We start from the raw sequence: 27,756 nt of genomic DNA on the forward strand, positions 1-27,756 counted from the left end.
TAGCATTAGCCAATGATAGTCTGGTATAGAAAGGATGCCATTTTTGTACGTCTATCAATAGTAATCGATAGCCGTGTACGTTAATCGTCAATGTTCATTGTGAGACGTGAGACACGTACGCATTTAGCTGCCACTTTGTGCGATTTGATGCGACGCAATTTCACTTTTTCGAGGAAGATAATTCTCAGTTCTTAATTCGCTAAGGTACTGTACCTCGTACACATAAGCTTAATGAATACGTAATTTTTCAGATTTATCTATTTCTTTTTTTACATATCGCATGTCTTTTACATATTACGCACAACCAATTTGCCGATTACCGCATAAAAAAGTGTTCAAGGTATAAGTTAAATTATAATTTACAAGTCATCATCCAAAGTTCGATTAATTTTTAATGGAATTTGTAAAATCATCAATTACATCATTAACTATATAAAATGTGATTGTAGATTGGATTTATGGTATATTTATACATATTTTAAAAAATATGTATTATTGTAATCTTTAACAATATCTCTTTATTTTTTTTATTTTTACTATATTTAGTATTAGTCTAAAATTTTTTTATTTAATATTATTTATTAAAAATTTCTTTTTCTTTTTTTTTCTTTTTATCCTTTATACATATATTTATATATAATTATATAATATTTTATATAATATTTTAATAGATATTTCTTAAATTTTTTTTCTGTAATATTTTATCACTAATATATGGACATATTGTCATTAGGTATATGTAAATAAGTGAAAGAACATAATTGAATAAAATTTGAATGACTTAGTAATAGTGTGGTTGCTTAGAAAGAACCAAGTTTGATTTTCTTGTGCTTTAATCATATTCCTGCTAGATGTTTTTATCATTCACATGGCTATAAAAAAATCTGTCAAATTAAAAATATAAGTTTTTTTTTATTAATAAATACTATTTTGTGCTGCAGATTATTAAAAAAATGGCAAGCGATCGTTTGGATATAATAATATTTGGTGCTACTGGATATACTGGAAAATTTGTTTTAAAAAATACAGTACATCTTTGCAAGGAATACAAGTTGAGATTTGGTGTTGCTGGTCGTAGACAAGAAGCTTTAGAAGCTGTCATTAAGGAATTTGCCTCAGATATTGGTAAAATTAATTTTATTATATTTTTAATTTAATGTTTAGAATTTAAGATTTTAATTTAATTATTTCATAATATCTAGATCATTTTTTATATTATTGGTGACAATATACATTGAGCATTTTCTTTTTAGAAAATGTACCTATTATTTTGGCTGATGTAAAAGATGAAGAGTCTCTCACAGAAATGACAAAACAAGCAAAGATAATTCTTAATTGTTGCGGTCCATATAGATTTTATGGAGAACCAGTTGTTAAGGCTTGTATTACTACTATTACTCATCATGTCGATATCAGTGGCGAACCACAGGTGATACAATAAATATAGTTTTACAACAAATATAATGACTATTTATTTATATTTTTTTTATATTTATTTATATTTTTTTATTTATATTTATATTTATTGATATTTTCAATATTTTTCAGTATATGGAAAAAATGCAATTGCAATATAACAAAGCAGCACAGGAAGCTGGTGTTTATATAGTGAGTGCTTGTGGCTTTGATAGTATTCCTACCGATTTAGGAGTCATTTTTACGCAACAAAAATTTGGAGGAGAAGTTAATACTATTGAAACATATCTAAAATGGTGGACAACTGGAGATGTAAAAGGTTCTCTTCTGAATTATGGAACTTGGGAGTCTTTAATATATGGCATAACTCATCATAATGAATTACGAGAATTGCGTACAAAATTATATCCTACCAAATTACCCAAATTCACACCAAAACTGAAATCAAAGTATGTATCTTGTTTATTATAATTAAATATTTCCTATATATATATACACACACACACACATATATAATTACATTTTGTGAGTTAATTTTATATATATATGTATGTATACAAATGATTAAGAATTATACAAGAGTATATGTTATTATAAAAAAGTATGTGTTTTTTTATATATATTCATGTTAATCATACATATCACATAGATGAAGATAAATAACGCAGTAAAAGTTAATAATAAGCAACATTATCTTTTACTATAAGAATAATTGAAGTGAAGACACATTGTTACTTTTATATATTTCTAAATTTTCACATTATATATTTTAATATTTTTATTTATTACAGGATACTACATAGAAGTGATGTTTCTGAAGGATGGTCAACTCTATTTTTGGGTTCCGATCGTAGTGTCGCTTTCCGTTCGCAACGATTCTTGTATGATAAGTACAAAGAGAGGCCTGCACAAGTGCAAACTTATGTCACATTTCGGTTAGTATTGTATTAATAGAAATATCACAAATATTGGAAAATAATTTTTATATTAATATATGCTATTTTCATTATTAGGTCATTCTGTTCTTTCATAATGCTTACCATTGCTGCTATGATTTTGGCCCTTATGACACGCACAACATTCAGTCGTAATTTACTTCTCAAAGTATGTATGAAAGTATTTGTAGTACAAGTATATTTGTAATACAAGTATAATATGTGTACAATACATTTATAAAATTATATTTTATGAATGAAATCTAGATAAGGTAAATATAATGTTTGTAGTATCCAGCTCTATTTTCATTCGGTTTTATAAGCCATGAAAATCCTAAATGGGAAACGCAAAAACAAACGCATTTTTCCATAACACTCAAAGCTCTTGGATGGACTGAAAAATTGGCTGAACCTACAGATGAGCACACAAATGCACCTAATAAGAAAGTAATTACAAAAGTTAGCGGTGTCTCTCCTGGATATGATATGACTAGCATTACATTGATTTTATCAGCAATTACAATTCTTAAGGAAGCTGATAAAATACCTGACAAGTAAGTAATTCGCCACATTTATCAATGTGACATACCTCTCCATTCTATTACAATTTAATTTATTGACCTTTGATTTTATTCTTATATTTAAATATATTTTTATAGTGGAGGAGTACTTACACCTGGTGCTGCATTCGGTAAAACTTCTTTGATTGAGCAATTAAATAAACATAATATTAAATTTGAGGTGATATCATCTACTGAAATATAAAAATATCAAAAGATTCTATAAAATTTTCTTTATATATATTTACAGTGGAGTTGGAAATGTGGTGGCATATTTTTAACACATTTTGTAATCAGATTTATATTTTATACTAATATATTTTTATAGCTTTTGAGTAAACTTGTTATGCTTATATGCATATTTCAAGATATTTTAAGAGAGTCAAAAATCATGTCTAATTGTATCTATGTTCTAATAGACAATTAATAATTTTCTACAGAATTATATGTAATATGCATATTAAGATTGATAATATAACATTTGGTACATGGAAAATTACAATTATTATTTTGTGATTATATTCACTAACAAATTTTTTTTACATGTTATATTTAAAATAATATACTATTTTAAGTTATCTTTTATATCAAGTTTATATATATAATTAAAAATAATGTTAAAATAAATCAATATTATAATTAATAAAAATCACTTGTTGCTAAATATGTGAAAATGGGAGAAAGGGATTTACTATCTATTTAAAATATAACAAGGTATATAATATAAAATATAGACATTTTGTTAGTCATAATATATTCTGGCAAAGAAGCAATATACGTCCTTCGTCGCACGTACTCATAATACTTATAATTAAATGTTTTTTTGTGGAAAATTACAACTATTATTTTGTGGATAACTTTCCTGCATCGTATGTATCACTTAAGAAGTAAGAAGGACAAACTATAGCCTTAATATAGAGATCTGAGAATCGTAAAACTGGCGTAGAGTGATTAAATGCGCCTACGTCATCCAGGGAGGATTCCGTGTAGTCAGCAATTTTTCCTCGATGGAAACTACCTGATTTTGCTGATATGTCGATTGCAAGGTTGTGTATTGCATCATGCTTGTATGAATAAATTATATATATATAATTTATTATTTTAATCGATTTATTCAATTTCTCAGCTTTCCCGTTTTTATAAAAAATCGTGCTTATCTTAAAAAGGAATTATCACGGCGATAGAAAATATTGCTTCATTCGTTTTACTGTAAACGTACGTTTTTTTCATATTATAATATTCTTTTTCTCTTATTCTTTTAATCAATTTTACGTATTCCAAAATTAAATTAGGAAACCTTCAGACAAAGGAAGAGAATATTTAGAAAATAAGATTAAAATGTTTTATCTTCAAAATTAATTGTTTTATTTATCGCACATACGTTTATAGAATTTCAAAATTGATTTATTCTACAAGTAAGAAAAAGAATCGTAATTTGGTTGCATTACAATAATTTTTTGAAAATTAGAAAATATATTTTTATAACACGATAATATATATTATATTACAATGATAATTATAATTAAAACTGATGTTTGTTATCGGCAATTTTCTGACATGTAAAGAACACATTTCTTTATTGCGTGCTCAGTGATTTCATATAAGAAAATGCTGAAGAAAATGACAGATGTTCAATGTTATTTGCTACAAGGCAGTGATAATGCGCGGAAATACATTTAGAAAAATTCGTGTATGACAACTTGTATTGAAATTTCAAACTTCGTATTAACAACATATATTTTCTAGAGACGATGATTATATTATGGAAAAAAAAATTTTATATTTAAACAAATGTGTGTGTACGATTTTATAAATTTTAAATTTCCTTGCATAAGTCGAATGAGCTATTTCTGTAAAAAATGTGTAAAAAGTAAAACACAGAGTGCCTTCTCCGTTACATTTATCTCAATGATGGAGAGAGAGAAAAAGAATCAAGTTTTTTTATTATAGATTTTTTAATGTAAAATGAAAAGAGAAAAAAAACAAAGCGGACAAAAAATATCGAGGTCAGTTTCGATGTGCGTTTTTACGAAGGCAAGAACAATTTTTCTATTACAATAGTTATTCTTCGACCTTGTGTTAAACCAGGTATGACTGTGAAGCATAGTTACGTAGGAATCGTATGTCAATCACACATATCTTTCTCGCATATCGAATCAAAAATTATCTACTTCATTATGGATTGTCTATTAGTATTTCTTACAAGCTCATATTTAATGAAGAGTTATTCGATGATGTTACACTGTACATTGTACGTAAACTTTCAAAATTTAATTTTCGCTACGTAACTACATGGTTACGATAACTATGATAGTTTCATCAAAGAGAAATAGGAAGAAGGGAGAGAGGGTGGGAGTATTTTAATCATATACATATTTAATTATTCCGACAAAGGCAACTTGTTAAAAACGCAAATTTAAATGTAATTGTAATTATTGCTAATAGTTAACAATAATGCTAGTGTATCTTGTGTAATACAATTGGATTATATGTTATAAATATATCTATATATATAATAACTTAAGATATCTCATATTATCGATATTATTTTATTTGCTATTACATTGAAGGGGTTGGAAAAACAAAGAAAAGAATGCTGAGTTTAATGAACATGCCGCTTTCCTTTATAAAAAAAGGAAAAGTCTCTTAGTATGTAAGAACCGGTTGTGTTTGACGTTGGGATTCACTATGACGTAGATACTTTCCATTCAGGTCTTTCGCAAAACCATTCCATTTATTCTATTCTTGTGTTTTTTTTTATTTTCCATACTATCGTGAAATAGATTATTATGTTAAAAAGTACGTTTATTACTTTTTATTCCTTATATCTGCAGAAACTTGTAGATATATTGTATAAATTAATAATGGAATCGTAGAAAAATATGTAATAAGATTTCCTAATCTTGAAGTACAATAAAACTTTTTATTACCTTTTAATAGTATATATGTGCTATTTATAGAAATTAATGGTTAGAGATATCTACAAGTGAAGAAAACAGACTAACTGAGTTAAAGAGCCGGGTAAAAAGAAACAATATATGTTTTTATATATTGTTTTGATAATTACTAAAGTTAGTTCAAATAAGAGAAGGAGACTAAAACATATATAACAGACTAAAATATATAACGTTCATTTAGACAAAAAAGAATTTAAGTTTATTAAGATTATTAAACCCGACTTTTAATTAGCTCGTTTCCTTCTATTTATGGATATTTTCCATTGTGTTCTTATAGTGCCATTATATTTTTAACTTTTATGATATACAATTTTAATCAGCATCGAGAAAATCGATATATAATAAAAAAATATTAAATTATAATATTTTTTTAATAGTAAAAATACGCTTAATATTTCGCAAAAACCATAAGTAAGGAAAATCCAGTTCCCTAAGGAAAAGTATTTCTGATTATATTTTAAGCTGACCTCAAGGAAGCCAAGGGGATTCCCCGTGTCGATGAAAAAGGTAGCCTAAGTGGGTTTTACCCAAATATCTTAAAACTTTTATCAAAATTTCATTTTTCTAATTTTTTTATGAATTTGGTAGATTACTTAGAAAAATTATTAATTTTTATTCTAGACTTTTTAAAGTTCTAAACTTTTATATAATTTTGCAATAATATTTACATGAGTTTTTTCACAAAACAAAGACGACGTGAATAAATCAATACACAGAATATAAATATACATACTATGCATTTCGACAAATAGTACGTATTATTCTTAAATAAAATAAAATTCCATTTTATATTCCAGGTTTGGAAAATCTCAATACATATTTTTTTACGATTCCATTATTAAATATTATTGCAGATAATTGTAGATATAACAATATATCTACAAATCTACGGATATACATAAAGAGTAATGTGAATGGAGAAATAAACTAAAAATTTGAAAACAAAAGAAAATAATTTCATTAGTTCCTGACGTAGTCTTAAGTTAAAGACTAGCCAATGAATCCTAAAATAATGTTTTCAATCATTGATATTTTTTCTTTTAAAGTTATATTTTTAAATAATTCAACATAATATATATATCTATATATAAATTCTATTTATATATAGATTACAACATTTGCATGTCCATTTCATAATTGAATTATAATTAATCATCATCGAAAATTTAGAAAAATAAAAAATCATATCTTCAATAAATGCCCATTTCTAGAGAGCCTTACTCTCTGATATAAAGAAAGATTCTTTCTAGATGAAAAAAGATAATACATTTTTAATATTCATGGATTGTAACACCTAGAATTCATTCTGACGTATTAGGATCTATATTTTAAGCATGCGTTTCTACGATCGACGTCACAACGAACGTCGATTTCGATGATGAAACCGGCTTTATGGGAGGGAAATACTGGCGTTGATGAGAAAACTGTATTTTTCCCGTAATCTTGATTACGAAGTAGGCTTTATGATACGATAAAGTACCGTGCGACAAATGGAGAGACGGAGAGAAAGAGAAAAAGAGGCGAAGAGAGGGAGAGAGAGAGAGAAGGAGAGATACGGTCGCGTATATATACGATTTCGGAAGAATTGCGGGTGACGTTCATTCCCGCCGCTGCCGCTGTCGTCACCGCCGATCGGTCTGCTCCGGACCAGCACTAGACTTGCATCAGTCGCGTTCCGCCCGTTCTGATCAGTGCACGTTATCGTGACGCTTCGCGCGTCCGATCAGTCATCGCGCGCGGTGCCGGCTTCTCGTCTCATCGTCGTCTCTTCTTTTCTTCATTCATGTGTTGTTCGTCTTCGTGCTCCATACGCGTGCGCGTGTGTTTCACGTCTTCACATTTTTGAATCATTTCTTCGTTTATGCCACGACAAAACGTTGCTTCTTCCGCTGCGTTAGAGTAAGTTCGATCGAAAGTGAAGTAATATAAGAGTGTCAGATGTAAAAGATTTCGATTTATTTAATTATTTTTGAGTGACGCGATAAACTTTTATAAATTTTATTTTCGAGAAGACGAATGTTAAATGTCAAGTGAGTAATGTCTAGTATAAAAAGAGGATCTTTAATGAAGAAATATATGATTGTTTTGCCGAATGAATAGAATGAAAATTAATCATGTAATAATAATCGTCAAGTTTGTTGTGTAAAATATTTGTGCTTATCTTATTCTTGAGAATTAATTTTACTTTATTTATCATTAATAAACATGCAAGTAACTATTTATGTAACTAAATTTATGTAACTAAATAATAGATTAATAATAATAGATTAATTATATATCACTTGAAATAAAAAATAATATAATAAATAAGTTTAGAGATAAAGAACTCATTATATATATTGAAAAAAAATATATAAAAACAATGAACTGATACAAACATGAAAAGATTATTAATAAATAATTTTATTTAACATAGAGAGAGATACTTGTCAAATATCTTTAATAAGTTTCGAAACAAGTTATCATTATTTGTTAATAATATTATTTATCAATTAATGACATTTTGAGAATTATCTATGATAAAAAAAATTTATTTTTTGACACTGACATTTATTTTATCATTTATATTATTTAAATTGACATTAAAATATTTTCAATCTCGTAATTTTCATGTTTAATTTTTAGTACTTTTTTCTTTCTTTGTTCACATTAGTTATATTATTTATTTAACTTATTTTACTTTTTGTCCTTTGTTTTTACGTAGGCATCGTCAAGATAATAAGATACCGAGACATTTATTATCGCTTTAGACAGCACCCTTTGTAACAGACTCCGATAAAAAACACTTTTGTTATTTCTTTTATTATATTATTACTTTCGCGCTGAAGATGACCCAAAAATAAGGTCGAAACGTTCGCTATCTTCTCTTTGTATTCGTTTAATATTTATTTGATTGTATTATAAATAAATGTGTTATAACATCGACACTCGACTCGTATTGCCATTATAACTGTTTTGTTTAATTTTATATTTCGAGTCTTATACTTTTTATTTTTTGTAATTTATTTTATCAATTTTTACGTAAGTTTTTTTATATAATAAATAGCGTTGCTTTTTGATATTTCTACATATTATTTAATGTGCATATTTTCGAAACATCTATCTTTTTATTGCAAATGATATATTCAATAATATATTCATTTATATAATTATATGTTGCATCTGATAATAGTCCATTTAATTAATTTGCTATTTCGTTTATTCTTACAACGACTTTTGTTTCTTTAAACAGTATCGAATTTCCTCATTGCCTCATTTGGAAAAAATCTTCCTATTAATCTCACAAGAACGGAAAATCGAATTTAAAAAATCGTCAATCGAGGTATTCATCATGAACGGGGTATCAAGTCAATGCGCGAAGCTGAAGATGTATGATGGCGAGGACGATAAACCGATAATGATTAAAAAGCCCTTACCATTGAGAACCCTTTGGAGCGACGATATCGAAGAAAGTGACCTGGATGTTCCCGGAACACCCAGAACACCGAGAACATCAACGACAGGTATCTACAATGAAACATTTTAAAAATAAATTAAATTGCCATGTGGAAATTTTAAAAAATTGTCAAATATTACGCACAGATATGTCTTCTATTATATTCCGTTATTTTTTCCGTTATTTTATATGTATTTAATTTGAAACGTAAAATTATTCATAACTCTATTTGATCGATAATTGATCTATTTGCAATTTTACAAATCTAAAAGACTAAAGTTTGTTAATTATAATGCAGCTTACATATAAAAAATATAAAAGATATAATTGCATAAGTTTGCGTGATAATTTAATTATTATTATAATTACTATAATTACTATAATTACTATAATTATTATAATTACTATAATTACTGTAATAATTACTAAAGGCTGCTATTATAATAAATTTGCTTTTCATTTTTTGGTTTGATTAGTATACAAGACGTAAACAATCGATGCAATTCCCACTTATATCTCGTCATATATTAGACTTAAATGTGTGGACTTTATTTAAAATTCTATTATTATCATTAATACGCTTTATGAGCATTAATACGCTTATGTGTGTGCAACTAATTCTAATATAATATATAATATAATATAATATAATATAATATAATATAATATAATATAATATAATATAATATAATATAATATAATATAATATAATATAATATAAAATGTGCTAATATTTGACACTTTGCTTCAATTTTCAAGAAATAAATTACGATTTTATATATATGTACGCACACTTTTCTAAGGTCAGGTTGTCAAAATTATTTTGAATTTAAGCGAGACTTAAATATGTGTCAATCTTTATTTTTCTTTTTAAATAAATAAAGATAGATATACCTAAATCTCGCTCAAAATAACATTGATGCAATCGACCCTAAGATTTTAAATCGCATTAATATGCATGATGGTCAATAACCTCATACAATTCTCTCGGAGAAGACATCATTCCTGAATCTAAAATGAAGAAATAATTATATATAGAAGAAAAAGATATATAATTTTGTTTTATTTTATTAAAATTAGAAAAGATACTTCACAGATTGATTAATTAGAATAGCAAATCTTAATAACTTTTTTATTCTTTTACACCTGTCCTATTGATTATTATGTATTTTTACTTTAAAAATACATATAAATTTATATAATAAATTTATTTAATAAAAATACTTTCGCAAAAAGTATGGTTAATTGATTATGATTAATTGGAGCAAATCATATATAGAATTTAGCTGTTTATTTACTACGTATGTACAGAAAAATCTGTGATCTGTATCTCTTTCGTCGCCTACATACGTCAAATTTTGGTGAACGGCGAAATGACTGTTAATTACATCGCAGCATGATTTTGAGATAATAACAAGTACGGGCAGATCATTGGGGTACAGTTATGGTTCTGTGCAACATATAACTGTAATCTGTCTTATGAGAATGTGAAACGTGGGACAGGGTGTTATTGGAAATTCCAGAAAATTACACGCGAGCCATTAAAAATTAATCGTGATAATAAAAAAATTAGTCATGATTTTAATAGACTTGCAAAACATGAACTATATTTATTACTTATAGAAAATAAAAATGATACATGTTAAAATTTTTTGACATTTTTAAGAGAAAAAGAGATTTTAGATTTTATTCATCTCTCTCTCTCATTTTTTCTTTCTTTCTTTCTTTTTTGAATAGTCTACAGAAATAAATGCATAAAAGAAGTACTGTATGTATAGAATATAATGTATAGAAGAAATACAAAAAATATATTTATGGCATAAAAAAACATAAAAATTAGCATAAAAAATATAAAATATATTTTTATGTAAATTTTTATACTGAAAACAACTAGATTTTGTTATTGTAATTTCCCCCAAGATTTTTTATCAAATATCGGATCATTTTCACGCTTAATTTGCGATCTTCGATAAAAACACACGGAATTCTTAAAAATCTTTCAATATCGCTTGATCTGAATGATTCTCTACGATGCTTCTAACGATCGCTTTGTCGCACGGACGTCGGCACTGAATTTAATTATGCGACACGGTTCATTAGGAAGAGAACGAACTAACTAAGTTTCCAACATGAATACGCGCTTCTCTCGTCCGTTGTCGTCTTAGAAGAGCCGATCGCTTGCGAGAACCTATGAATAATATTACACATTAAACCTTGAATCCGTTTTGCCGAGCACTTTCTACGCGTTTACGCACGCGAAATGAAACTGGATTATTTCAATCGCGTCACTCTTTACTTTCATACTTTTATAACGAATCAATTTCTTGAAAATATTTATCGAAAAAATTTTCTTTTGATAAATATTTTATCGATGCATGATAATGATAGAGCGGGAAATTTTTATCATCCATTGCAATTAAACCGTTAATTAACTCTTGTCGTAGTTAATTGTATTAAGTTGTATGCAGCGTACGTTGTCGCAGGTTATATTATGATTCGCAGGTCATATTATGATTCGCAGGTCATATTATGATTCGCAGGTCATATTATAAGTCTGCAAAACGACGAGTTTCACAGACTATTGTGAAAATCGATTAATTGATCGGTCGTTGAATCTGATGCCGAATAAAATGTCAATAATTGCAAAAGCAATACCAATCGAAGCCACTTCTTGTAAAGCTGCTTTCAAAATATGTAAACAAATTTCAGATTTAAGAAAAATTTTATATATACATATGTGAAATAATTGTAGAAAAGAAACAATTTCCTTGAAAATATGTTTATCGAAATTAAATATCATTTATAATATATATGCATAACATAATGTAATAAACCGTAGATTGTTTAGATTTCTTACGAAAGTATCTCATCTCTCATGTATGAGTCGCACATTACATAGGCAGAAAACATCCAATTGAGGCACAACTACATGCAATTTATTCCGTTGGTGCGATTACGCGCAACGTGATCACGGGTCGTGACATGCGATAGCAAAGATGTTGACATATCGTACTTTACGTCGTCATCCAACAAAAATCGCGAATATATTTCGACAAGGAGGAAAAAGGAAACCGATTATTGAGCATTCCGTTCATCTAATTGGATTATCATTATGTTTTCCAGGCCATGAGAAATGCATGTTCCATCATGATTTGGAGCTGGACCATCGACCACTCACGCGAGAAGCCATGTTACCGGAAATGTCTCGAAGTTACAAGTTACTATTGAGTTCGTTGGGTGAAGATCCGGAACGGCCGGGACTTTTGAAGACGCCGGAACGCGCCGCGAAGGCTATGCTCTTCTTTACGAAAGGATACGATCAGAGTCTCGAAGGTAAATTTCATTATAATTAAATAAATCTATTATTATCTTTTTTTTTGACTCTCTATTCTTTGATTTAATTTATCTTATATCTTAATAAGTTACAAGCGAATAAGTATCTTAACAAATCATAAGGAAAATTCGACTCATTTGTTGTTTTAAAAATTGATATATAAGAATAACTTGATATATAATAGAGTTATAGAATAAATAGTATTAATAAAAATATTTTTAAAATCTAATCTCTCTAATAAAAAAAATTATATTCAATTTTAATCTAATTTAAATTATTTGTTGAAAAACGAAATCGATCAAAGTGAAATCTCTCTCATTTAACTCTTCCGTATTTTATATTATATTAATGATACATTTAAGTTTATTGAAAAACATTCGAGCATCACATTATCGATAGTTCCATCTATACGATTAATCATTAATTTTATTCAATAGAAATTTTCTAATCATGGATAATATTGCTTAAAAAGAATCAATGTTGTTAAATGAGTTTGTAGCATATTTTGCAGAGCTATTTAAACTACTTATTTTTCTCTAGCAAGAATTGAAATATTACAAAACTAATACGTCTACGGATGTGTGTATGTATTGTATACAAAAAGATGAAAAAGAGAAACTGAATACAAATATATAGTGCAGCCTTGATTTGACGGTCGACTAATGGAAGGTTGCGCTCAAAGATCCGCGTATAACATGAATTTTATAAGTAGCATTTACACGCGATTACGATCCATTTATTGCTTAACAGCAATAACGATCGATTGCCCGCAGCAGCGGTTTCTACAAATCTGGTTATTTTCCTGATGTTGCAATTATTGCAAGAACATTAATTAGGCGAGATCATTATAATATTTTTCTTATTTTGTGGTCAGTGGAAGAAAGTTGTTGCTTTCTAATTGTCAAATTGATTAAACTCTTGATTTGACACGTATTATCTTATAGGAAATATAGGCCTATAGAACAATAAAAATTATTAGATAATTGATACTTGTAACGTAAATGCATTTTTTGTAAAACAGATTAAAGTTATATATATTTATATTTTGAATATCAAAATAAAAGAAAAATTAAAAATTTGATGACAAAACGTAAAAATATTTGAAATACGTTATATTCTTATCGCAAATATCTATTGCATCATGTAAAGCATACTAGATAGATACTCGAACTGTTACATTCTAACATAGAAATATTCTACATTTTTAAAGACAATTTTTCAAAAATTCTTTCAAAATTCTTTCAAAATTTTTATTTTTGCTTAGAATTTCTACAATAATTTGATATTAATTATCAAATAATAAATACATACATCGAAATACCAAATGGCATTTCTTGGATATTATAAATTCTTAAAAGTTTTTTTTTATATTTTTTACATCAGAATTTATAAAATATATAAAATAATTTGAAGAGAAATAACACGAATTATATAATGGCAATATAAATGGCATATGTAATGGCATATAAAATACTACTTTTTGAAATCAAAACTGCTTAAAATAATTTTAATGCAAGCTGAAGATATTTGAAGTACAATTTACGTAAGCTGATTAAAATTGTAGTAAACAATTCTTTCTCAAATAATTTCGAATAATTGTGAAAAGAATGGCAATTGTTCTCATCAAGTGAAATTTAAGAGATGCAAAATGCATTAAACTTTTGTCTATAGAAATGTGGAGTAGCGTAATTACTGTGATACAAAAAATCAAGAGTACAATTTAGAACTTGAGAATGAAATAATTAACTGGAAAACCGTTGCAAATTTCTTTTATTGCGAATAATACAGCGCGGAACTATAGACTTGTGGCGTATTCTTCATGAAAGTATCATACTTTTCGCCTTTTCTACTACTTTCATCCTGCTCTCTATCACGAGTTGTAGAAGGAGAGAAAAAGAATGAGATGCTGAGAGGCAAGAGGGTGGGATTTAAGTGCAATTCACAGAAAAGAGAACATAAAGCTCTTGATATAAATGGGGTTCTCAGGAACGCACAGCTTCAGAAAAAAATCCTCTTTGTCTTCTTCTTCCTTGTGTTTCATGTCAAGTATAAATGTCATGATGCTAGAATAATTATAGAAAATTGCAAAGATTCGGAAGAATATTTCTGTGCATTATCAGATTAATATAAAAATCTTTTTTCTTCAGTTTCCTAAGTCATAAGTGACAGTCTCATAACCACAAATCATTAAATTAAAGAATTAACATTTAGCAAAATATATTAAAAAAATAATAATATAAATTTCTAATTGATATTCAAATGCAATATTTATTTTATCTTAATGACTGTTAATATTTATTTTATCTTAATGACTGTTAATAGCATAAGTAATATTATGCTATAACAGTTATTAAAATAAAATAAATATTGCATTATTCTTGATTCTTTTCTTTTGTATAGTAATAAAAGAAAAGAGTCACGAACGGATGAATCTTGAAAATGATTCTTTCTGGATAATCTTTCTTGCCTTAAATTTTTAACCTTTTGCACTTAAGAGATCTTCATTCCCCACTTGGTTTGATGCAGCAACTCGAATGGCGAATCGACAGACGATAATAACTGTTTATATTTGATTTGGACTCTGTAGTACAGCATTGTATTTATTTTTATTATTTTTAATTATTATTTTATTTAAATTATTATTGTAAATTATTATTTTTAATTATTATTAAACTTCGTTTTTTTGTTGGAAAAGCGTGGAGACATATCTATTCCGATAACGATATCGACATGTATGGATAACGGAGCGGATGTTTCCTTTTAGAAAACGTAGCACGCTTTACCTACAAAAAAAAATAAGAATTAAACCCTTATCACTGCTTGGACTGCTTTCGTGGTAGCAGTTCAAGAATGATAGTCGTGAGAGAATAATTCTTCCAATAGTTTTTAATACATGAAATATTGAAATATAATAGTTCTACCCGTTAATTTATCTTTATTTAATCTATGCATGATTTTATGTCAACTATAAAAAATTTCAACTTTGTATAAAAATAGCTTCGAGTTGCTAGTTCCTTATAACGAAATAACTATCGAATACAAAAGCTTAAATTATGTGTTAGGGAAGGAATAATATTCTTTTTTTCTCTTTTCTGCCCACAGTAATTTTGAATCTGTGTTAAGCCAAATGTCATGTAATAAGCTCCGAAGCTCGGGAGCATCTATAGATGATGAATGAGAGATTTTAATTCACTTCACTCGGCTTAAACAGCTGAGAGACCCTCGAGATAAGCTCTTACGGCGCGCCTCAGTGAATCTGAAACGAGAGGCACTTTCCTACGACCACCCTCTCCAAATCATCCTCTCGGACGAGCAATTCCATTGTGGCTTTTATCTCGCCCACTATATTCCTACACGAATTGCTTTTAATATAAGTCAAGATTTATATCACACACATACGCATACATAGGCAATATTTTCGATAAATTTTCCTAGCACTTCTCTAGATGAATTTCCAAAATGCACGCACGCACGCATATAATAGCGTGTGAGAGCTTATAAAAGTTAATCGAATTGCTGACGGAAGCCGATCACGTTTAAGCCATCGGGTCGAAAAATCCAACTTTACACTCAGCGAGCGTTTGGTCACGAATAAAGGAAAGGAAATTGCTGGACTACCACGTGTATGTTGCGTGAGCTGTTGATGCATCTTGCGAAGTGTGCATTTTCCGAGGAAATACGATAAATTGTACGGAATTGAATTATACGCTTCATAAGAAATAAGATTAAATTATTAATTTCTCTCCCTTTTTTTATATATGTATATGTTAAAAGTTGAAAGCTATTTTATTTCACCAAGTTGAAATTAAATTAGAAGATCTGACTGCTGTCGATTTGTCTTGTATAGCATGCGATGCTTTCTATTGGAAGAATTCAAGCTCGAATGTGGCCGGTTGAACGAATTCGTTTTATCGTTGTCGGTCATTGCGAAGGTGTTTCTTGTTAAGGTTGCCGTGGAAACGGTGCGGAGAGCACCACCATTATCTAGCTACCCACTGCCTGCTCGTATATGTATACACTACTACTAGAGTCTACGGTACAGTAAGTAGGTCAATATCGGGTAAATCACAGCCAGGATAACCCGATCGCTAGGATGAAAGAATATTTCTTTTGCGACATAATACAAGTGACATACTCAGCTGTTTTCATCATATATCACCAAGTTAAAGTCATCGTTAAACGTTGTTAAAGATCTTGCCGATATATCACGTATATATATAAATATGTTTATGAAAAATACAATTTTTCAATTAATTTACCGAATTAATTTGATACTCTATATTGTTATATTCAATAAAAAACGCGAAATTTTACTAATAGATTTTGTTCTCCTGTTTCAGATGTAATTAACGACGCAGTATTCGACGAAGATCACGACGAGATGGTGGTGGTAAAGGACATCGAGATGTTCTCCATGTGTGAGCATCATTTGGTGCCGTTTTATGGCAAAGTGTCAATCGGTTATCTACCCTGCAAGAAGATATTGGGCCTCAGTAAACTCGCCAGGTATTTGTCTTAATGTATTAAGAATCTTATATCAGATTTTTAAATAATAATTATTATATAAATAATAACAGTTAACTTATTAATTGTGACGGAAATTAACTCGTTAATCAAAATTAAGTTGAAATATCTTGAAAATCGAGATTGTTTTCTTTCACTTAAATCGCTTGATTATAATTTTTTGTCATTTTTGTGCGCACTTATGGTATTATATATTCATAATTCTAATCAAAAGCAAATCTAAGGTGTCAATCTTAAGTTTGATATTTGATATAATTTATCGAATCAATTAAAATATGCTGTGTTCTTTACTTTCTAGATCTATGTCTTAATATTTTAATAGATGAGCGTGTAGCTTTTCTAAATTTTTTTGGCAGCAGATATTTCGAGCAATAAATTGCGAATTGTATGAATCAGAAAGAAAGAAAAAAGATTTATCTCATTATTTATTTGACATTTATTCTCGTCCACGTCTCAACAATTTCGTTGAATTGCACGTCCACTAGTCTTGGCCTTGATCAGTGACATATTAAAGCAAAAAGAAAGAATATGACGAGGCTAGGCTGCTAAGATCGTACACACTTTCACGCGCGTAACGGCCCGGGATCCGTTTACCTATTAAACGTCGCTTAAAAGCGGATAAATAATAGAAACACGATGGCATTTTGATGCTCTGTTAGAGTGGCGATGTATTCAAACCGTTAGGTTTTTTTATATTTTTATGTTAACATCGCGCGCGTACACGAGACGATAGGGCGTTTCTAGATGGATGTAGAAAGAAATAATATTTGCATGCACTCGGCCTCAATCTTAATGATCAGATTCTCGAAAGATGATTTTTAGGAATAATTTCGAGGAAAAATTTTCTATTTACAGGATTGTAGAGATCTTCAGTAGACGTCTTCAAGTGCAAGAGCGACTCACGAAGCAAATCGCGATAGCAGTTACGAAGGCCGTGCAACCTGCAGGAGTCGCCGTCGTGGTTGAAGGAGTGTAAGTATATCTTTTTTAATATTATAAAATTTCTAAATTATTTTATCTATGCGATTAAAATAATTTAAAATGTACAAAAAATTCATCTGAGGACGAAGTAGAATCTATTAGACGCGCGAGTGATTTAACATGTAAAGGAATCTAAGAATGTAGATAAGAAAAAACCATAAAATATCGCGACAATGTTGCATAATCGAGCCGATTAAGATCACCATTCTTTCCATCAATACGATCGAGATTCGTAGAATAAATTTTCACAGGTGGAACGGTCGCATTCGTAAAAGAACACGACCTTGTACTATTGCACGAATGTTGTTTCCAAGGCGCGGTATCGAAGTTTCGCGGCAATTAAAAATCGTTTACGTAACGATCCGGTTATTTCTTACACGTCATATGCATTAGACCGCAATAAATCTCGGGGGTGTACAGGTGTCATTTCGATGATCAACGGCGGGGGTTATTAATCATCTGATCGCTCTCGTTAACATCAAGAATGTGCGAGTTTATCCATTCGCGACGCAATCGTGAATAATTCAAGAAAATCGCGCCACGTGCATGCGATTCTTGATTTACAGTTGCATTTTATTAGCGAGATAATAATACGTATAGGATAATAGGATTGAGAGCATTGAAAATCGCGCGAATAACATTATTAACTAGAAGTTAATATTTTCTCTAGCGCGTATTAATGGCTATCTTTGTGGATTCGTACCTGAATAATGCCATCACGGATGCTATATTTACGAGCACGATTATAGTTATTTTTATCGGGACCGCGCAAATAATTTATAATGCTATTTTATCGCTGTCGCGACGCCCAATTTACCCGACGAAAGTGATAGGTCAATAATTAATTATACTTAACATTATCAACGGCGTTATTTTTGCTAGAATTGACTGCTATTTTTACTGGTCCTGTGCGCAAATAACTCACAAACATTATTTTGTCGCTCGATTCATTTCACAGAAATGACAAATTGAACCTATATATTCGACGATAACGAGATAAGCCACTAAGAGAAACATTTTATGTTTTGTGACGAACGCGATTTCCGATTGCGACATCGAGACACGCACGTGTTTCCCCTAAGTCATTTGTATGATATGATTAGCATTAATCGATTAAATCCTCCCGCTCGTGGATCGAAAATAACATCGATAAGATCTATCTCTTAACATATTAATGACAGGGCAGATAAATATATGTAAAATATGAAGCGAACGAGCTTTAACAGTGTAAAAAAATTTTATTATCACTTAAAATTATACTGTAAAATACGCAACATTTGCACCGTTGTAAGAAAAAAAATGTCTTTGCATATTAGCCACATGTGCATGGTAATGCGAGGCGTGCAGAAGATCAACAGCAAGACAGTGACCTCGACGATGCTGGGCGTATTCCGGGACGATCCCAAGACTCGCGAGGAGTTTCTGAATCTGGTGCACAACAAATAGACGATCGAACGCATCGCGGTATCATTGGCATCAACGGCCGTGTATGTGGGACCACTAATTAATTAATTTAATATTGCATGATACACCGATCTGCGACCGCCGTTCCCCGACTGGCTTCATCATCTGATTACCTCGTTGTGAGAGCCTCGTCTAAAGGACTTTGTCGCCGCGACACTTTCTCTCATTCTTACATTCCGTTCGTTTCGTAAGAAAGATAAATATCTCGGCGATGGCCCTTGTACTTTTGTCATAAGCACAATCGGAAAAATCCAAAGCGATCACTATCTAAGTTGACTAAGCGCGAACGGGTAGTGACGACGCTTAACGCACATCCCTCGCTGATAAGGATGTGCTTAAACTGCTGATGTGAGTGACATTGACAATAGCGATGATGATGATGCGTCACTGTCATCTGTGAAAACACTCGCGAATTTTGAGACAATAATAATACGGAACTCGCGAGTTGTTTGTCGCAGAACGAGCAGGACAATGATGTGGGACGTGTGAGTTCCGGTGCGAAGGGGCAGCGAATAAATAGTAATTTTAATGTGAAAACGTATAAGTATTCAATGTGATAAAGAATATTGTAACGTAAATGGAGGAATCGCTGCTGGATCAGCGATAATCCTGCCGGAATGGTCTCTATTCGCTACTCCTTCAGCCGAGCGATCTCGTCGCTTACAAAGGAACCTTTTAGGAAATTTTTCATTGAAGACTCGGCCGGCACAAAACTCGCACATCCAAGAGTCGACGCGTTTCTTGTGACAATAAATTATATATCCTATATATTGTATCTTAGTAAAATTCTTCGAAGAGACTGCGCTCGACTCTTTCGTCTATTTATTTTCGAGTTGCCCGTGCGAGCTTTCGAGATTCAATTTCGTATTTCACGATATTTGGCATTTTATCGCAGTTGCAAAACTTGACAGCCACAAGTTTCGCATTGCGTCATTGCAAAATTATCCATTTTATTCACCATATACATATCATATTTGGTAATAGACAGATTTTATAATTAAGCAAATTATAAACGGTATTTTAAAATTCAAAATTGGACATTATTTTTTGAAAATAATATTAAATTTCTTGGTAATTATATCCGAAGTTTAGATTTTAAATATAATCTATTTAAAATTGATTAGAGAATAAAGAGTTTTGTTATACATTTGCTCTCTCATTCGCCACAATATATCTTAAAAATGCGCTTATTACCAAATATTTTATTTGGTATTTTTTTTTTGAGTGAGCGATTGTTGCGTAGTTTAATTTGGATGTAATTTCAAAAAACTCGCAAAATGTCACAAAATGCGCGCTGCTTCAGCCATGCACTGCGCATCGTGACGAAGTTTAACGAAAAATATTGTTTTCTAAGTGCACACCATATTTGCCTAACTCATCTATCGAGATGGTTTCTGGGGAAAGTTAAATTATCCATCCTCGAAGAGCATTCTCGATCATTACTGTTTGCATATCAGTAAATTAAAGCTGGTTCACTTTGCATGTTATGCGTTAATTCTGCAAGTGAAAATATTATCAAATTTGTTCATATTCCGTAATAAATGTGTTCATATTCCGTATAAGTGTTTAAATTTACGCGTGTGATTATATTCATAACTTATAAAGACATTTTATTTGGGATTGTAAAGATTTATATATAAAAGATACGTTATACTCATAGTACTTTATTTTGCGTACTTACGGCTAGTCCAAAGTATCGCGTTACATCGAAAATTTTGATAATATTTTAATGATATAATAAGATTTACGTCAGCTTATATTATGCACATATCGATTTTTGTTAGAATATGTGATGGAAACTTCCTGCCTCAACAGACTGAAGTGACACGAACTTCAGTATATATTCTCCGGTATATTATACTTTCTATGCGAAAAAGTGAAGAGAAATGTTCACGTTATTACTTATGAAAAAGTAATTGTTCAATATTTGTAATATTTTTCTGACGATATTACATAAAATATTATATTTATATTTTCAATGATGGCATTGTGTATATTTCTTCTCTTTTCTCTCTTTCAGAACAAATTTCAGTATACACATATACAGGGTGACCCATTTTAACTTAGGCAGCCAAATAACTCGAAAAATAAGCAAGATAGAGAAAAATGTTTTAGACAAAAGTTGTATGGTTTCGAGGGGGCCATAAGATGGTATCATTGGTTTGACCTTGAAGAGTCATTTGAAGGTCACGTGAAGGTCACTTCAATTTTTTTAAATGGAACATCCTATATATTTTTGTACATTCTTGTAGCTCATCTCGAGAGCTTTCCAAAACACTATAATTAAGTACATTTTCGTTAAGTACTTTTTGAGTTATGAGGCTTGAAATAATTTCTTAATTTTACATAAACCGTAAAATATCTTGTAAAATATTCATTTTTCGATTACCTTACCTTAATAGTTTTATGTACAAAATAATGAGAGGAATCAATTGGTGTAAAGAAAACACATAGTTGTTTCGAAGAAAAAATATGTAATTTGCAATTAACAATTCCATATTTTTTCTTAAAAACAACTATGTGTTTTCTTTACACCAATTGATTCCTCTCATTATTTTGTACATAAAAGTATTAAGGTAAGATAATCGAAAAATGAATATTTTACAAGATATTTTACGGTTTATGTAAAATTAAGAAATTATTTCAAGCATCATAACTCAAAAAGTACTTAACGGAAAGGTACTTAATTATAGTGTTTTGGAAAGCTCTCGAAATAAGCTACAAGAATGTACAAAAATATATAGGGTATTTCATTTAAAAAAATTGAAGTGACCTTCACGTGACCTTCAAATGACTCTTCAAGGTCAAACCAATGATACCATCTTATGGCCCCCTCGAAACCATACAACTTTTGTCTAAAACATTTTTCTCTATCTTGCTTATTTTTCGAGTTATTTGGCTGCCTAAGTTAAAATGGGTCACCCTGTATAAGTGACAAAAATTAGTATTTTAAGACTTTTTATTATATGATTTCTCTCAGACGTAAACTTTTTTATTATAACACACAATTTATGTAATATGCATGTCGAGTTTAATTTTTATACACAACATATTTTTAGAATTTTTAGATAATTGATGGAAGAGTAATCGAGTAACAATCTAATTGACGCATTTTGTGACCTACACGTACGAGTGGTAAGTAGTATGTGTGTCTGCGCTATTATGATATAAATCATTTCTCATGAAATAATGTCCCCAATCCAAATTCCATACTAGTCTCTCTTAGACCTCGTGTCTGTTCTCGTCGAACAACTCGCCCAATTCCCGATGAATCATGCGTCTCGTGTATGTTAATTACACTTGGCACTGAAGAGATAAGATCACCAAGTTAATGAAATACTTTCTTAATATACATAAATAAATGCATTCTTTGCCTCCTTTCTCTATTTTCTTTCGAAATTTTTCAATTTTATTCTAAATTTTATATATATATTTTTGAGATTTTCTAAAATGTCGATAAAATGTTACATGAGAAATTTAATAAATTTCCCGTTTATTGTTTAATAGTTTTAATCTATCCCTCGTTTATTGTTTAATATTTTTCATTTTATTGTGAGCACTCTTTTAAAATATTTTCGAGGACTCTACAATATATCAGTAAAAAAAAGAGTTTGTACATACATAAAATCAATATCACAAATCAATATCACAAATTTTCAATATGATATCCTGTGATATACTTTCTGATATTTTATTTTATTTCGATAAGATATCTACGTTAACGTGAACAATAAACGTTATGGAATATTACGTCTCGAATCTTCGTAATGGTGGTAACTCGATCTTTTTTACGATCGTTGATCCACATATAGGAATTGCGTCCTCGTCACGTAGATTTCTCTCATTATCTTGACGAAGGAGAAAAATCATACTACCATCCGCAGACTTCCTACTTCTGCCGGCGAAGCAGCAAGGACTGTTGCAAGGCCGTTTTGTTCTGCAATTAATTTGATCACTGTTTCTATCGCGTGGAACAGTGGCATTGTTCATAGTCGCAGTAGTAGATCCTGAACGTCTTTTCGCGCTTTTGGCAGGACACGGTACGACAGGTTCGCTAAAAATCGATAATATATGTATATTTCCGAGTATAATCATTCGCATTTTTAACGATCACTTTTCTTTTTAGTATTTATATATTTTCTATTTATTATTAATAATACTTTATATGTTATATTTTATATGTGTATATGTATATAAATATATATATTTTCTTCGATAATATAGGAAAAAAATATAAATTATGTTATATGAAAATATTGAGATAAAAAATATTTTGATGCATATTATAAAAATTAAAAAATTTATTAACGTGTATAAAATCAAATTGTCTTTTGTTAGCAATTTAATATTAAAAAATCTTACGGTGGAATGATTCCTGCAGTTGCCGGGCACGGTGCGCAAGGAGTGCAGCAGGGTATTGGTGGATATCGCAAGACTCTTAATGCTTCGACATTCAAGGATGACACGCCTCGCAACAATGCCCGTTGTATCGCATTTTCATATTCAGCACGCTCCTTGATGACTCTGTCGTATTCTTTTCGAAGCAATGTGATTTCAGATTCGAGCTATTGAGAAAGAATATTATTATTTATGAATAACTGACAAATGAAAAATGCAACACAATAGCATAGCATAGTATATATGTAATAATATAATATCATAACATTTTTTTTAGGAAGCTACCTCGGACTCTCGTTTCGTTTTTTTCAGCACTGTGGTTGGAGCCGCCGTAGTTGCTTCTATTTGATTGTCCTCCTTGATTTCTTTTTTTAGGACAGGTTCCTCTTCATTCTCTTTGTCGACAATTCGTGCTCTTTCTTCTTTCATTTTGATCTTTACTTCTTCATCTGTTTGATCAGTAATTTGTATTGTATTCTTGATTTCTTGGTAATTGAGAGTTTGATCAATGATTCGCGCTTCTTCTGTCCTCTCTTCATTTCCTTTTTCTATTTGATCAACAACTTGCACTATATCTTTATCCGTAATTTTCTTATCTTCTGCTAAGGGTTTTTCTGCATGGATCGTCTGCAAGATTTTGAATTCAATTTTTTTAAACATAATATAATGTAAAATTATAAATAAATTATGAATTGATAACGTTAACTTATAATTAATTCTATAATTATTCATAAATACAAATTATGTAACGGCCAATTTTGGTACGACATATTTTCTCTTATTAAATTAAATTGGTTATATATATATATATATATATATATATATATATATATATATATATATATATATGTATATGTATATGTATATATATATATTTATTTATTTATTTTTAATTTTTTTATTCTTGCTTTTTAAAACAAAAATATTAACGTTAAATCTTACTTTATTTTCTTCCTCTTGCTCTGGCCTAACTATTTTATAATTCTTCTTTGATGATTCGTCCAATAATGAAGCATTCTGATAGTCTGTAATCTGAGCTTTAAGAGCGTCCATTTCGCATGCACGGGCTAATAATTCCTTGCGAAGATTGCCAATTTCATTTTTACAGGCGTCGAGTTTGTTTTGCACGATACCGGACCACTGTTTGATTCGACCCAGGATATCGACGAACATCAACTTTCATGAAAAGGAACAAAAAATAAACTCTTCGCGAAAATTTAAGGACAAATAATTAATAAATATTTAATACAGCAGCATTTTTGTAATAGAACTAAACCGGATTAAATAAATAGACAATTGCGATTAAGTTTTTATAAAAATTTATAAAGAAAGAAATTGAAAAATTTATTTTTTTCGAAAAGACTGGAAATTTTTCAAGCGTTTATATATCTTACAAATTTTTGAAAAGGTTTTTGTTTTTATGCGCACATAATCGATATCGTATTCATCATATTTGTAACACAAAAAATACGGGTTGTCAATTGTACCCTCGCCTCTTTCGTCTTCGAGAAGTCGAAACAGTTTTATGACATTCTAGTTGAATGTGAGGCTCAACCTTTAAATCATGCTCGAAGTTCTCGCCCAAAGTTGCTAAAGCCCTGCCAGCCTCCTCGAGATTTTGGTGCACGTATTCAATTATTTCATCTACCTTCCTGTCCCTGTTGACGAATCATTCAAAACAATAAGATACTTTGCATAAATGAACTGTTATAAGAGAGAATAATTTCAAAAATATATTCAATTTATAAATAAAGAATACTAAATAATAAATATATTACAAATAGAGAACACATGTAATTCTATCAATACATAGTTCTGAATGTTTTTGAAATATTTTCTTTTTGTTAGAATATCTAATAAATATATAAAAATATTTTAATGATCCCAGCAAACACCAAGTAACATTTATATAACTGTTAGTTGTAATTTCCCACTCAACAATATAACAGTTACATAACATATCTTATGTAATAGTTATATTGTTGAGTGGGAAATTATAACTAACAGTTATATTACTAATTATTATAATGAAATAAAGGTCCGTTAGATAAAATCAATAAAAAATTAGTTAAAAGGCTACAAGGACCAACGCAATGGTGGAAATATGCAAAAAATAATAAAACGGTTATTACAATAAAATAATATATGAAAATGTTTATTTAATTTGAACATGACAAACGCCGCGTTTCAATCCAATTCGGATCCTTTTCAATGTCGACTAACAAAGTGAATAATAAACATTAAGATAAAATTAAAATTAACGGTCATAGGAGAAATGTAAATAAGTTTCGGAACAACGCAAAGTCAAAAAAAGTCAAAAAATCGGAAGCAAATATATGTACAATAACGGAAAATTTAAACCGTCAATCACAAAAAAGGAAAGAACGCATCGCATTAACGTATCGCCACAGAATTTTCCGTTATTGTACATATATTTGCTTCCGATTTTTTGACTTTTTTTGACTTTGCGTTGTTCCGAAACTTATTTACATTTCTCCTATGACCGTTAATTTTAATTTTATCTTAATGTTTATTATTCACTTTGTTAGTCGACATTGAAAAGGATCCGAATTGGATTGAAACGCGGCGTTTGTCATGTTCAAATTAAATAAACATTTTCATATGGTTATTTTATTGTAATAACCGTTTTATTATTTTTTGCATATTTCCACCATTGCGTTGGTCCTTGTAGCCTTTTAACTAATTTTTTATTGAGTTATATTACTGTTATTTGGTGTTTGCTGGGATGTATTTTAAATATGTATTATAAATGATATACATTTGTGCATCTACTTGTAATTTACTTTAGTCGTATTCTTTTGAGGCAAATTGACAATAATTTAGTAAATTGAATTAGATATAACATTTTTCAAAGCGAATATGTAATTAATTACCCAACTAATCGTGGCGTTTGTGGAACGCAGAAGCAACATGGGCCACTTGCAGAGAGAGGTTCCTTATCTTCATAAGATTTCTTATCTGTAATTTCCGACCGTGTAGATTCTTCCGCAGGTAATGTATTTACAGATTCTTTTACGGACGATGGTGATGGTGTCAGCGGAGTCGGAGATGGTGGTGGTGGTGGTGGTGGTGGTGGTGGTGGTGGTGGTGGTGGTGGTATTTCCTGGATAGATGGTGATGCTTCGGCAAGGGTTTGTTCTGCATTATTAGGTTCTTCAGAAATATCCGCGCCACCCACGAGACGAACGTGATTATATGTTTTCGTTGAATTAATTTTGCGAGCGATCATAATCGTCGATCTTTGACGGTTCAATATTTTGTTTAATGATTTCCGGCGTTCGCTGATGGCGAGACCTGAGGGATGAAAAAGAATGTTTCTTGGACTAAAAAGAGAAATATCCTTTTTCCCTCAACTTACTGCTCTTGGATGCGTTTAAAGATGTGCGCTGCATATCGATTATAATTTATCAAAACTCCAGCGGCGGAACTTCGTTTTTATAATATCACATTTCTTTTATATATATTTGTAATTTCTAATATATTTGTCATAAATTGCGTAGAAATTGATAAATATACGCAAATAAAAATATAATTCTTTTTTTATATATTAATCCAAAAATCAAGTAATGATGAACTTGTCAATTTAATCTTTTAGAGTGGAAGTTTGACAGTTTGAGCATGAGAAAAAATAAATCGATATGAACTTGGCAGATCATCGATACTTTAAAAACCAAAAATCTTTGAAGTAATTGGATATTTGAAAGTGAAAAAACAATAAATTATGCAAATA

General features: G+C 29.8%; 3 protein-coding genes across 7 annotated transcripts; 2 read left to right on the top strand and 1 right to left on the bottom strand.

The window, feature by feature from the left end:
* The first annotated feature begins 6 nt into the window (after positions 1 to 6).
* On the top strand, positions 7 to 4,003 carry Pu (GTP cyclohydrolase punch). 2 transcript variants are annotated; one of them, XM_083109427.1, is made up of 8 exons: positions 7 to 204; positions 942 to 1,125; positions 1,254 to 1,429; positions 1,549 to 1,865; positions 2,208 to 2,351; positions 2,430 to 2,520; positions 2,643 to 2,905; positions 3,011 to 4,003. In XM_083109427.1, exons 2-8 carry the CDS (start codon positions 954 to 956, stop codon positions 3,114 to 3,116), a joined length of 1,269 nt encoding a protein of 422 aa, XP_082965553.1. In that variant the 5' UTR covers positions 7 to 204; positions 942 to 953; the 3' UTR covers positions 3,117 to 4,003. The 2 variants fall into 2 exon arrangements, with proteins under 2 accessions (XP_082965553.1, XP_082965552.1); XM_083109426.1 differs by lacking the exon at positions 7 to 204 and adding an exon at positions 216 to 340.
* Positions 4,004 to 7,453: 3,450 nt separating this feature from the next.
* Positions 7,454 to 21,589, top strand: LOC145976808 (GTP cyclohydrolase 1-like). The gene is made up of 6 exons (XM_083108229.1): positions 7,454 to 7,767; positions 9,101 to 9,371; positions 12,428 to 12,637; positions 16,979 to 17,144; positions 18,018 to 18,134; positions 19,460 to 21,589. The coding sequence occupies exons 2-6, from the start codon at positions 9,200 to 9,202 to the stop codon at positions 19,587 to 19,589; spliced, it is 795 nt and encodes a 264-aa protein (XP_082964355.1). The 5' UTR covers positions 7,454 to 7,767; positions 9,101 to 9,199; the 3' UTR covers positions 19,590 to 21,589.
* On the bottom strand, positions 21,271 to 27,647 carry LOC145976807 (uncharacterized). 4 transcript variants are annotated; one of them, XM_083108226.1, is made up of 9 exons: positions 27,385 to 27,647; positions 26,900 to 27,320; positions 25,561 to 25,663; positions 24,948 to 25,181; positions 24,291 to 24,632; positions 23,970 to 24,172; positions 23,483 to 23,661; positions 22,738 to 22,913; positions 21,271 to 21,471 (listed from the first exon to the last, which is right to left on the bottom strand). In XM_083108226.1, exons 1-8 carry the CDS (start codon positions 27,416 to 27,418, stop codon positions 22,780 to 22,782), a joined length of 1,650 nt encoding a protein of 549 aa, XP_082964352.1. In that variant the 5' UTR covers positions 27,419 to 27,647; the 3' UTR covers positions 21,271 to 21,471; positions 22,738 to 22,779. The 4 variants fall into 4 exon arrangements, with proteins under 4 accessions (XP_082964352.1, XP_082964353.1, XP_082964354.1 ...); XM_083108227.1 differs by lacking the exon at positions 21,271 to 21,471 and having other exon boundaries at positions 22,800 to 22,913; positions 23,359 to 23,661; positions 26,900 to 27,075; positions 27,106 to 27,320; positions 27,385 to 27,646; XM_083108228.1 differs by lacking the exon at positions 21,271 to 21,471 and having other exon boundaries at positions 22,800 to 22,913; positions 23,359 to 23,661; positions 26,900 to 27,307; positions 27,385 to 27,646.
* Positions 27,648 to 27,756: the final 109 nt, after the last annotated feature.

Source organism: Camponotus vicinus, unplaced genomic scaffold (genome assembly GCF_025532165.1).
Source record: "Camponotus vicinus isolate PSW18456_S1 unplaced genomic scaffold, iyCamVici1.0 SCAF_9, whole genome shotgun sequence".
Taxonomy (NCBI): Eukaryota; Metazoa; Arthropoda; class Insecta; order Hymenoptera; family Formicidae; genus Camponotus; species Camponotus vicinus.

What these genes read in the sequence shown, in the direction of transcription:
- LOC145976807 (XM_083108225.1), bottom strand. Translation starts at nt 27,418, where the DNA reads ATGCAGCGCACATCTTTAAACGCATCCAAGAGCA. An exon ending in CAAACGCCACGATTAGTTGG is followed by an intron (nt 25,664 to 26,899) that starts GTAATTAATTAC and finishes ATTCGTCAACAG; the next exon opens with GGACAGGAAGGTAGATGAAA. An exon ending in ACTGCAGGAATCATTCCACC is followed by an intron (nt 23,662 to 23,969) that starts GTAAGATTTTTT and finishes ATCGATTTTTAG; the next exon opens with CGAACCTGTCGTACCGTGTC.
- LOC145976808 (XM_083108229.1), top strand. Translation starts at nt 9,200, where the DNA reads ATGAACGGGGTATCAAGTCAATGCGCGAAGCTGAAGATGTATGATGGC. An exon ending in ATACGATCAGAGTCTCGAAG is followed by an intron (nt 12,638 to 16,978) that starts GTAAATTTCATT and finishes CTCCTGTTTCAG; the next exon opens with ATGTAATTAACGACGCAGTA. An exon ending in GCCGTCGTGGTTGAAGGAGT is followed by an intron (nt 18,135 to 19,459) that starts GTAAGTATATCT and finishes TTTGCATATTAG; the next exon opens with CCACATGTGCATGGTAATGC.
- Pu (XM_083109426.1), top strand. Translation starts at nt 281, where the DNA reads ATGTCTTTTACATATTACGCACAACCAATTTGCCGATTACCGCATAAA. An exon ending in ACACCAAAACTGAAATCAAA is followed by an intron (nt 1,866 to 2,207) that starts GTATGTATCTTG and finishes TATTTATTACAG; the next exon opens with GATACTACATAGAAGTGATG. An exon ending in CAAACTTATGTCACATTTCG is followed by an intron (nt 2,352 to 2,429) that starts GTTAGTATTGTA and finishes TTTCATTATTAG; the next exon opens with GTCATTCTGTTCTTTCATAA.